Here is an 11,584-nt window from a genome sequence, read left to right on the forward strand (position 1 = left end):
AAATATACATCTGGAACACCTGCTATGACTTTCTCACTTTTTTCACCTCTCATGAGTTTGCATCCCTGTCAAAAGGTGGAACCCTGTATTTAATATTTCCACTTTGGTAGGTACTTTTCTTTTAATCAGTATACATAAATAGTTGTCATGTACACAACTGAAACTAATGAGCACCACACGACTTTGAAACACAAACACATTTTATGATAAAAATCATACATTATCTTTTTGCAATATGACATTGCAAGAAACTGCATCAGAAGACAAATGTCATAAATGAAAAAACAAAAAAACATGAAAAGTACAGTCTGTTCAAAACTATTCATTTCCAGAACACTTAGCTCCACAATCTCCATAGTTTAGTGACATATTTGACACTTTACATCAATACTGTTGACAATGCAATACACCCAAAACATCTGATGTAAGAGCAGGTTTTCAGCACGTTAAAATGTGTGTACTGTATAATAAAGCATGCAGGTGTTGTAGACTAACTATTATGGCAGGGAAAAAAAAAAAAAAATCACCTCTTTTTTTTTTTTTATTGAACTTTTTTTCTTTTCTTTTTTTTTTTTTTTTTACTTTTATAAAAAGATGCTGACAGAGGTCTACACTTCTGGCATACTTTCAAAACATCAGTTGAAGGCTATACTTTATACCAAATACAAATACTGTTGTATATGCATATTAAGCCTTAGCAAGTTTATCCAGTAGTACTGTGTGTGATGTAATTGATTTCTATAAAACAGAAACAAAAATAAACATTTTAGGGCCAGGTTTTTATGTCGAGAGCCGGAGACCAACTGTTTGTAAGCGCTTTCTCAAATGTTATTAATACCATCTGTCAACTGTCCATGCACCATTCCACCTTTACACTATGACAATCCTGGCATATAACATTATATACAACACACTGCAGGCTTCCAAGTTGGCATTCCAAAACAAGTATCCCCTAACCTCCTAGTTTTTTTTTTTTTTTTCACAAATAAAATATCTTTATAATTTGTATATATCTTTTTGTTTGATCCTAAACAACTCAGATGGGGCACAAGATGTAAAGGACAATGGGAGATTTCTATAGTGGAAGATACAAAGAGACATAAAGACTCACACAGTCTCAAGTGCTGTACATTTCTGAGAAAGAAGTAGCAGTCAATGTGACAACCATATCAGTTTCCTGAACTGGCACACATAAAACTTTAGACATTTTCTCATGCCTTGCATTAGGGTTTAACTCTTAAAATAGAACAAAACCTAAAAACATATTCCATATAATGAGAACATAAAAAAAGAAAAGAATCTAAAACAGAGTAAAAATGCATGTAAGCACAAAATTCAAGGAATAGTTCACCCAAAAATGAAAATTCTCTAATCATTTACTCACCCTCGTGCCATCTCAGAAGTATATAACTTTATTTTTTCTGCTGAACACAAATGAAGATTTTTAGAAGAATATCTAAACTCTGTAGGTCCATACAATGCAAGTGAATGGTGGCCAGAACTTTGAAGCTCCAGAAAGGACATAAAGGCAGCATAAAAGTAATCCAGAAGACTCCAGTGGTTTAATCCATATCTTCAAAAGCAATATGATAGGTGTGGCTAAGAAACAGATCAATATTTAGGTCCTTTATTTTATTTTATTTATTTTACCATAAATTCACCTTCCTGCCCAGTAGGTGGTGATATGCACGAAAACTGCAAATTGGCAAAAACAAAAGCAGAAGTATTTGAAAGTTAAAGTGGAGCTTTATGTTAAAAAAGGACTTAAATATTTATCTGTTTTCACTGACACCTATCATAGCACTTCAGAAGACATGGATTTAACTGCTGGAGTCGTGTGTATTACATTTACGCTGCCTTTAAGTGCGTTTTGAACCTTCAAAGACTTCATTTTTTGGGTGAACTATCCCTTTAAAGACCCAAATTAAAAGTACATAGGGGCAGAAGTGGAAAAAAAATAAAAATAAAAAATACAAATTGGTAGGCACATAACATAAACAACAAGACCAAGTACAGTAACAAACTGGGGAAGAGGGGCCCAACAGCAGATTTAGAATCTGAGTCAAGAAATAAAACTGATTGTTAGAGTCAAAACAAATGAAAAACCAACCAGACCATTAAATTATATTGGTCTGCTTCTCAACCATCTGTAAGAGTAATCAAAGAATGAGGAGATATAGGGCACAACAGGTCAAAGGCACGACACTAGACAAACAACAGGGAAGGAGAGAGACTAACAGTGACACCTAGATTTGAATCCAGGATTCTGTTTTGAAAGCATATCAGAAATCTATCTGTGAACAAAAGGAATGTACAAGAAGATCCCATGAGAAGGGAGGTCCTGTTACAAGAGCTTCAATAACTAACAATTGGAGCTGAACAAATAAACTCTCTCCAGAATGTGGGAAAACATTAACACAACCAAAGAAAGGGAAGGCCAGCTACCACATACGAAATACGAGCAAATCAAGCACACCGTAGCTCACAAACTCAAGTACTTTGTCTTCTTGATATGATAAACACAATACATGAGTTTGAGGTGATAAGGAGGCAAAAATCCCCAACATAATTAAAGAGCAAAAGACAACATTTTAAAACACTGCAGACCATAAAAACATCAATATCAATGTACATGAGACTCACCCCTAGATCAATCGACAGTTTATCAATTGATATGAACGACCAAAAAAACAAAATTCAGGCATGCGTTATAAAGCCTGGACGATACTGTTTAAAGAGACACATTTCCAAATATTGTCCTTTTGTGATGGATCACTTCTGTAGTCACAGTAGATTCAGAAAGTAATTATAAGAAAAACAGGAGCTCAAGTTTATCTGCTACTGGAAAGAAGAATTGTGTTAACCAATAAGGGCAACCAGTTAAGAGGATGAAATGACAGCTTGCATGTCAAAATGAAGCAAACATAAAATGATTTACCTGAATTGATACATAACATTTAAAAAAAAAAAAAAAAAAAAAAAAAATATAAAAAAAAAAATGGCAAGAATCTAATGTCCACAATAAATGGAGCCCTTTACATTCAACAATATTCCATTAAAGAGATCAGACTTTTTTTTTTTAAAGAATGAGTTAAACAGTTAAATAGCCAAACTGTTATGGTATTATAAGGAGAGCTAGGTCATAATTTTAAAAAGTCATAAAAGTGTCAAATATAGATCACTGTAACTAACAAAGAGCCGCTAATGCAGTTTTGCCCTGACTCAAAACTTGTGGGCACTTTGTCCAACAACAGTCTTCTGAACTACCTGGACTATGTAGGCCCAATACCTCTATAAAAGAAGTCTCCTGTTTTTTTTTTTTCCAGTCATCAACAAAGTGTTTGAAGGAAAACACAACAAACAAATGTACATCTCGGCAACCAAGCATTTGATTCAGAACGTCCCCCATTCAAATAGAGAAACATATTTTGATAAACACAAAAAACAACCACTATGGTAGATATCTGCAATTACATGACTTGCATTTGGCCTCTTCGTAATACATATGTTTGTAATATACATAATCCTCATGCCCTACAACCACATATTTCTTTCGTTTTTTTATTTCCTGTTTTGATGCTTTGAAATATCCACAGCTACAAGGCAAAAAAGAAAAATGTCCAGGATGACAGAAGTCAACCCGAGTGAATGGGAATTGTGATTCACAGCAATGGAAACACATGTGGGGCATCTGACCTGACAATTGGCAGTACGAGTTCTCTCTTCTTCTCTGGTCCTTTCCAGATGTGTTAATGGGCAGAGTAAACAAAAGAAACATGCCACTCTGAAGACAAAACACTGCATGTTCATAAGCCGCTGTTATCGTTTTATCCATTGCGCCATCTGCTGTGCTCTCGGTCTGACCAGGCGATGGGAAGTGGATATTGAAATAATGATGATCACAGTTAGACAGAGAATGTGGCTGCTAATGATTTACAGTGTAAATTAATGTGCTTGTTAAGAGAAGCTGTAATGAAGGTCAGGGGAAGTGTGTTCTGCTTTGTCTTTCTTGCGCGCCTTTGGAAGTCCTGAGGAGATTATGGTCATATGGGCACAGCCAAGCTGACCGGGGCAATTGAACCCTCTTATACTTGAAAGCCAGCAGCTGTAAAGATTATGATGATAAAGACTGGGATATGGTGATGATGATGAAGGCTGCATAAATATCAAGCATAAAGATGAATGATAAATCCTTCCCTGTAATCCTCTCTCTGAGTAGTCTTCCATCAGGGACGGTGGTCTGAGGTTTAATCTCAGACCATTTTGATTAGTCGCTAATAGCAGTGATAGTTAGTGATGGTTAGTGATGGTGCTGATTGGTTAATGCTGCAGCACTGCATGGAGGAGGGGGACTGAGACCCCCTTGGTGGAAAGGCACAAGGGAGGAGGGGAAGGTGAGGGGTGGTGGGCTGATGAACTTGGAGTCAGCTGTATGGTGGACGAGGACCTGGAGAAAGGAAGTGAGGCATGGGAGATCTTTGTGGGCTCACACATCAGGCTCCTCACATCCTGGAACCTCGCTCCTGAAGGATCTGAGGGGGAAATATTAGCACCATGATGGGGCCTACACAATATTTTTTAAGAGGATTTTTTGCTCAATTCTTTGTGGACGTTAAAGGTAAAGTGTGCAATTTCTATGCCACTAGCATCACCACATGGAGGAGCAAAAATAATGAATGTTTTTTAAACAGGTTTCCAAAACACTCCCTCCGTGCAATATGTTAAAACATTTTTGTCTTTACGGCATTGATAAACCAAGAGTGACCAAATTAATCTTGTGTCAAGTTCACATTACCTTAGCCTTCTCAGTGGGTTCGATAACAATTCCATTAGTTGAGTTGTTGAGCTCCCGGGAAACAACACACAGAAATTCTGCCTGGTCCTCGTTGCCATAGTTATAGGAGGAGCCGATACTTATGAGCTGGAGAGAGACAAGTTGAATCAAGTTCATAGCATAACAAACAGATAACAGGGCAAAAATGGTTGCTTACGTAAGTCCCAAACACACCTGTAAACACACTGTGTTACTCATGAACATCACGTGCACAGCATCTACAATCTGTTGTTTTCCTTGGTTTAAAATATGTGGAACATGTGAAGGTTTACAAAAACATCTTAAGACATAGCGGAACTATCCAGAGATCATCGGCATGTTTCCATTCAAAGATGCCCATCCATACAGACATAAAACTAAAATACTCTCTTACATTGATATTAAAGCTGAGAGGGACAAAGTACATTTCTTTACAATGAAATAGACAGAACTCAAACACAGAATCGGTTTGTATAGAGTTTAGAGTTTCCTCTTGACACATAAGGCTTAGCTTAGCAAGGATCACAAGTCTTTGATTAACATGATTTTTGCAGTTTATAAGTCGGTTAGGTAAGAAATCATCTGCTAAAAACTAGGGATGTGCATGGAAAGTCAACTTGGTTAACTATTCAGCTAACCTCTATTCAAATACCAAAATCACTATTCGGTTATTCTACACGTGCAATGGAGGTCTGCAACCCAAACCGAGCCTGACGGGACCAGACAATCCGTCAGGTTTCGGGGCGGGTTCGAGTCAGTTTTCAGCATAGGGCAAGTAAGGGGCAGTTCACATGTTTTTGTGGGCATCTGCACTTTTTTTAATTGTTTTTCTATGTAAACACATGCTGGACGGACGTCTTTGACTGTTCTTTGCCACATCTCGCTGTTTTTATTTCCTAGCATGTCGCCAGGACCATTTTATAGACACCGTGTCAAGTTAAAAAGAATTTAAATTTGTAAAAAACATATCTCGGGGCCTGGATAGCTTAGCGAATAAAGTTGCTGACCCCTGGAGTCGTGAGTTCGAATCCAGGGCATGCTGAGTGACTCCAGCCAGGTCTCCTAAGCAACCAATTGGCCTGGTTGCTAGGGAGGGTACAGTCAAATGGGGTAACCTCCTCGTGGTCGCTATAATATGGTTCTCGCTCTCGGAGGGGCGCGTGGTAAGTTGTGCGTGGATGCCGCAGAGAATAGCGTAAAGCCTCCACACGTGCTATGTCTGTGTGGTAACGCGCTCAACAAGCCACGTGATAAGATGCGCGGATTGATGGTCTCAGACGCGGAGGCAACTGAGATTCGTCCTCCGCCACCCGGATTGAGGTGAGTCACTACACCACCATGAAGATTTAGAGCGCATTGGGAATTGGGCATTCCAAATTGGGGAGAAAAAAAAAAAAAACATCGAGACACCTGCATTCTGTTTCATTAGTTGGGCTGTGTATAGCTTAAAGATTAAGTGTCAAAGATTTGATGTTCTGAATAAGTTCAGGTTGTTCACCGTTACACATGATTCCAGATTGTTTTTTACCCAGCAAAATTTCAACACTTGATAAACGGTAAGCCAATGTTTTTTTCCTTTTGCTATGGTGTGCATACTTGTGTACAATAATTTGACAAGTTCAACGCTAAACCATTTAAAGCAAGGGCGTAGTTTTGGTTTGAATATTGGTGGGGACATTGCAAGGAGGATAATATTCAAAATGTTGGTATTAAGGAAATGTGAGAACATAAGTCTGGTAATATCGGCACAATAAAATTACTTTCTAATACAGCAAGTCTCTTCTGACCATTTCTATGGCCAACCACAATATATAAGCCTGTTTTTGTTTTTGTTTTCTCTGAAGAATAAACAGGTTTAGAACTGACCACTATAGGGCTAAACTTATTGGATTATGCGTCAATGATATCAACGATGCGATTAACCTGTAATGTTTCAAAATCAAATTCAATTGTCTTGTGATATCAAAGGGACATAAAGTGACATTCTGTAAAATGTATTATACAGCATTAAAAAAATGGAAATCTAAACAAAGGGTGGGCTAAATTAAAAGGCTGCATATGCAAGTTGATTTCACAAGTTATACAAATTATGGGCAGAATGAAGCATTTACCACTTTATAATTTTTCCACTTTCTGCTTTCCAATTCCCCTCACACCCACATAATCTGTTCTCATATTGCCATCCCAAATCAGTTATCTGTGCAGTTATACTAGCATCTTAAAATCCTGCACCTCTAATCTACCCCAAAACCTAAATAGTCATTCAAGTTCAAAGTCTTCCTTTGCTGTAAAAGCAGAATCTATTGGGCCACATGCAAAACTCAGGATGTTTTTTTTTTACTTAGAAAACATTTGTACACAAAAAGTATGCTTAAATCAATCTATTATTTTAAGGGTTAGACCTAAGATACATATAAAATAAAATTGCCCAAATGTTGGTTGGGACACGTCCGATTTTCTGAGAGTTGGTAGGGACATGTCCCTAACATCCCTACCTAAATCTACGCCTATGATTTAAAGTGTACAATACTAGAGTTTGCTGCCTCAAGGAAATGTGAACTTGACCAGGCAGAGCACATACCAGGTTTGGCACTTAAATAAAAAAAAGATTTCCCGTTGGTTAAGAATGCTATGTAACAGGTAGTGACAGATTGATTATTTTTGTTTGTATTTAATACAAGTAACTTTATAATTTAAAGAAAAATGTAATAATGTGATATCTAGGCTAATAGCTCACTTTGCACTTTGTTCCCTGCCATTTTGACTAGCATTTTACGCATATACATTGCAATAAACTCTCTTTATTCCCGGGTCACGACTCCCGATGAATAACCATCTGTAGACCCTCAAGGATTTCCGAATATTACAAATGGTTACCACATTTCCTACTAAAAACATACAGTAAGTGTATTGTACTATAATAAAAGACTGCATGTATAGACAAAGGATCTGTGCCAGTATTAGTTGATAGCACCAGACAATGGGGTAGTGGGGAAAATTCAAACCCTACCTGTTCAAACTTCCATCCATCTGACATGGTGGACACCATCTGAGTAAGCTCCTCCTCCTGACATTGTAATACACGGTACACATGCTTCACAGGGCCCTATAAAGAAAACAATCTTGAACAAAAATGTTGTACATGAATCATGGACAAAATGAATTAAGGATAAAAACAGCAATTATAAGTGATTGTATGAAAAGCTGCAACATCCAAGGAATAGTTCACTCAGATTAAAAGACCATCATCATGTTATTCCAAACCCATATGAAATTTTCTTTAATGAAACCAAAATGAGATCAGGCAGAATGTTCATACTACTATGTTCAAACAAGGAAAGTGTATGCTATTTATTCACTATGTTGTATCGAAAAGTGCAACCAAGACATTCAGCGAATTCTGCATTCTTCTAAACATATCCTTTTATGTTCAATGGAAGAAAAGTCATTTGGATCTCTAAGTCTGTGCTTGTTAAAGTTTTCACCTCAATTACTTCATTCTGTTTTATTAGGTTGAGCTTCATGCAGCTGCACACTTGAACCTTCGTTCAAATAGGTTCGCTTCTGTTCCCAAAGGGCTAAGAATGAGGCCTTTCTCATTTTGATGAACAGCACCCTTCCCTTTGGGCACAGACTGCTTGAAGTTAAAGAAAGAAAATATTCCTTTTTGTACTCCAAGTAATAATAGCAAATTTGCTTATTGAAAAGCTGAGTTCCTTGCTGAATCTGTTGTTATTTTCCCCCGTACCTGAGATGTTCTGTTCTCATTGTCTCGTATTCTCTCCTTTACCAGCCTCACAAGTGATCCAATGTTGTAAAACTCGGCTTCCTCCAGAACACCTGCAGTGGCCAGAAAATCAGTGACAATCTATCATGTAGTGGTTATACTGCTTTGTAATAATAAATATACATCTGGAATATACATAGCTTCCAGCCATAATGCTCCATCCATGCCAAAATAAAAGGAGAGGGTTCGAAATAATACAAATACACTGCCATTAGACGAAACTGATACAAAATAACATAATGATGCAGACATTTAATTGTCATTGTCACAATTCTGATCAATGATTGACTGTAGTCACCAGATTTTTAACAGAAAATTACAATTCTTTGGACACCGACTGAAAGCCTTTCAATACCCCACCAGTCCTGCAGGAAATTATCTCTTACATGAGTACACTGTGGTCCCTTTCCACAAAAACTAGGTTGCTAAATGAAACTGGGTCGTTACTGTTCCATTATGACGTTTGCAAGGGCAGCATGCCCAGTTCATCTCACCCTCCTCAGCAAGGTTCTTGTTGATGATCAACTTCCCATGCCTCAAGTAGTTCAAGATGGGTCCAAAATATGTGGGATCCCTGTCAATCAAATATGCTCCTGTCTCATCCTGAGAGAAAAGACATATGTTTTACACTGACAGTGTAAACAGTGCTTCTTGTTCCCTTTTTTTATTATTATTTACCATCACTGTCTTGACTGAGCACACGGTATGCTGTTACAATTAAAATTCATATGTGAATTAATCTCCCTTTGACAAAGCAGCAAGCTCATCCATTGTCTGGAAGTACACACAAGAGATTTTGGGTATAAACTAAAGCAGACACAACAGTTTTAACTTGAATTTTAACTTTTATTTTAACAGCATACCATGTGCTCATGGTTTTAAACTGCAAACTGAGGTTGCTATTTCTACAGGAATTTACACCTTGGCGTTAGAGGGGAAATCCTCAGCTGAACTGTGAATAACAGTTTTAGATGTTGTAGATCTGCGAATATGCATTGGTGGGTGCAATGGAAATGATGCACATAAAACTAATATGCCATTAACATGATTTTTTAAAATGTTAAGTCTGTAACACTTTACAATAAGTTGTATTTGTTAACTTAAAGGAATATTCAGGGTTCAATACAAAGTTAAGCTCAATGGACAGCATTTTTGACAATGTTGATTACCACAAAAAATTGACTTGCACCTCCTTTTCTTTAAAAAAGCAAAAATCTGGGTGTATACATATCACAATAGTTAATGCATTATGAACTAACACAATCTAACAAATAATATATATATATATATATATATATATATATATATATATATATACACACACACACACACACACACTATATATATATATATATATATATATATATATATATATATATATATATATATATATATATACTTTTGAATTTGTTAACATTAGTAAATGGTGTTCATAGTTAGTTCATGTTACCTAATGCATTTACTAATGTTAACAAATTCAACCTTACTGTAAAGTGTCACCGTTAAATCGGAATAAAGATGTTATTTGCAGCACAAATAACAAAGAGTGAGACAGAATGAGTTCAAGTCAATGTTGTAAACAGAGCACTTACCTTATCCGAATCCAGCTCGGGATCTTCCTGACATAATCGATACAGAAACGACTTCGGATCCCTGAATAGGGTCTGTTTCGTTGTGACAAAGTAGGTTCCTCCAACATTCAGCCGAACCCACCGAGATCCTGGCTTCTCTGTGGCTTCTGATGATGGGGAACTGGGGTTGCTCTTCATTGGGAACCCAAACACTGCTCTCGAACCGGGGAGCCCGGGACTGGACAAGCCGCTCCGGGGCGACGGAATCACCAGAGTGGGCGACGGGAGTCTCACATTCACTGAGCCTTTGATTTCACAATGATCGCTCTGCTCGATGATGCCAGTCGCGTTGGGCTCAACGTGCAACTCTGCCATATTTTCGCAGCACAAACAGTCAGTTCCGTCTTTATCAGACACTAAATTCCTTTATTTAGCGCTCTCACTCTAAACGGGGTGGGTTTAAACGCGCTGGTAACGACGACAAAAGCGTTGCGATGTGTTAATGACGCTCACGCGAGGCGACATAGCTTTTGATTCCTAAAAACGCGACACTGATCCGTTTTGTTTGTACAAACGACCCATGTTGTTACAAATATTATGGGTGAGACTGAACATATCACTTCCTGGTCAAATAATCCACGTACAACAAAATAAGAGTCCAAAATGTTATTATTATTTTTTTAAATGTATTTCAGACAAAAGAACCAAACTGTGTAATTCAACAAGCAGCAGGTATATAACCATTTTAATTTAATTTGTACATGTTCAATTTAAAATTAGCTCAACATTACAATGATGTGTTACATGTTTATTTTTTATTGTTAATGTTAAAGGAATATTCCGCGTTTAATGCAAGTTAAGCTCATTCGACACATTTGTAACATAATGTTGATTACCATAAAAAATAATTTAATCTCGTCCCTCCTTTTCTTAAAAATAAATACATAAAATATATTATATAATTTTATAAAAACACTTACATTAATTCTTCTGTTAAAACTTGTGTATTATTTGAGCTGTAAAGTTGTTTAAATAGTCATTTTTACAGTCGTTTTTAGGGTTTGTGTTTGTTGTCATTACATCGTCATGGCATTGAAGTTGTAAGATTGGCTATAACTTTACAAATAAAAGGTTAGTAAGCTATTTTATCACACTAAAATCATGTTTACACCCGTATTGTTTATGTCTTGTGGCTATACTTTTGAAATATTTAGTATTTTAACGTCTACAAATGGGCCCCATTCACTTTTATTGTAAGTGCCTCACTACAACCCAGATTTTTGCTTTTTTATTTTTTTTTAAAGAAAAATAAATTTTTGTAGTAAATAATAGTAATGCTGTTGATTGAGCTTAATTTGTATTGAAACCGGAATATTTCTTTATTTGTATTTTTTGTAACACTGTACACAATAT

The 11,584-nt window shown here is 36.7% G+C and overlaps 1 protein-coding gene across 1 annotated transcript; it reads right to left on the reverse strand.

The window, feature by feature from the left end:
• Nucleotides 1–182: 182 nt before the first annotated feature.
• Nucleotides 183–10,783, reverse strand: kctd2 (potassium channel tetramerization domain containing 2). The gene is made up of 6 exons (XM_051666525.1): nt 10,193–10,783; nt 9,095–9,203; nt 8,562–8,653; nt 7,824–7,919; nt 4,796–4,921; nt 183–4,532 (listed from the first exon to the last, which is right to left on the reverse strand). Exons 1-6 carry the CDS (start codon nt 10,544–10,546, stop codon nt 4,503–4,505), a joined length of 807 nt encoding a protein of 268 aa, XP_051522485.1. The 5' UTR covers nt 10,547–10,783; the 3' UTR covers nt 183–4,502.
• Between the last annotated feature and the right edge of the window lie 801 nt (nt 10,784–11,584).

Source organism: Myxocyprinus asiaticus, chromosome 32 (assembly GCF_019703515.2).
Source record: "Myxocyprinus asiaticus isolate MX2 ecotype Aquarium Trade chromosome 32, UBuf_Myxa_2, whole genome shotgun sequence".
Taxonomy (NCBI): domain Eukaryota; kingdom Metazoa; phylum Chordata; class Actinopteri; order Cypriniformes; family Catostomidae; genus Myxocyprinus; species Myxocyprinus asiaticus.

What these genes read in the sequence shown, in the direction of transcription:
- kctd2 (XM_051666525.1), bottom strand. Translation starts at nt 10,546, where the DNA reads ATGGCAGAGTTGCACGTTGAGCCCAACGCGACTGGCATCATCGAGCAG. An exon ending in CCGAGCTGGATTCGGATAAG is followed by an intron (nt 9,204 to 10,192) that starts GTAAGTGCTCTG and finishes CTTTTCTCTCAG; the next exon opens with GATGAGACAGGAGCATATTT. An exon ending in ATGGATGGAAGTTTGAACAG is followed by an intron (nt 4,922 to 7,823) that starts GTAGGGTTTGAA and finishes GTCTCTCTCCAG; the next exon opens with CTCATAAGTATCGGCTCCTC.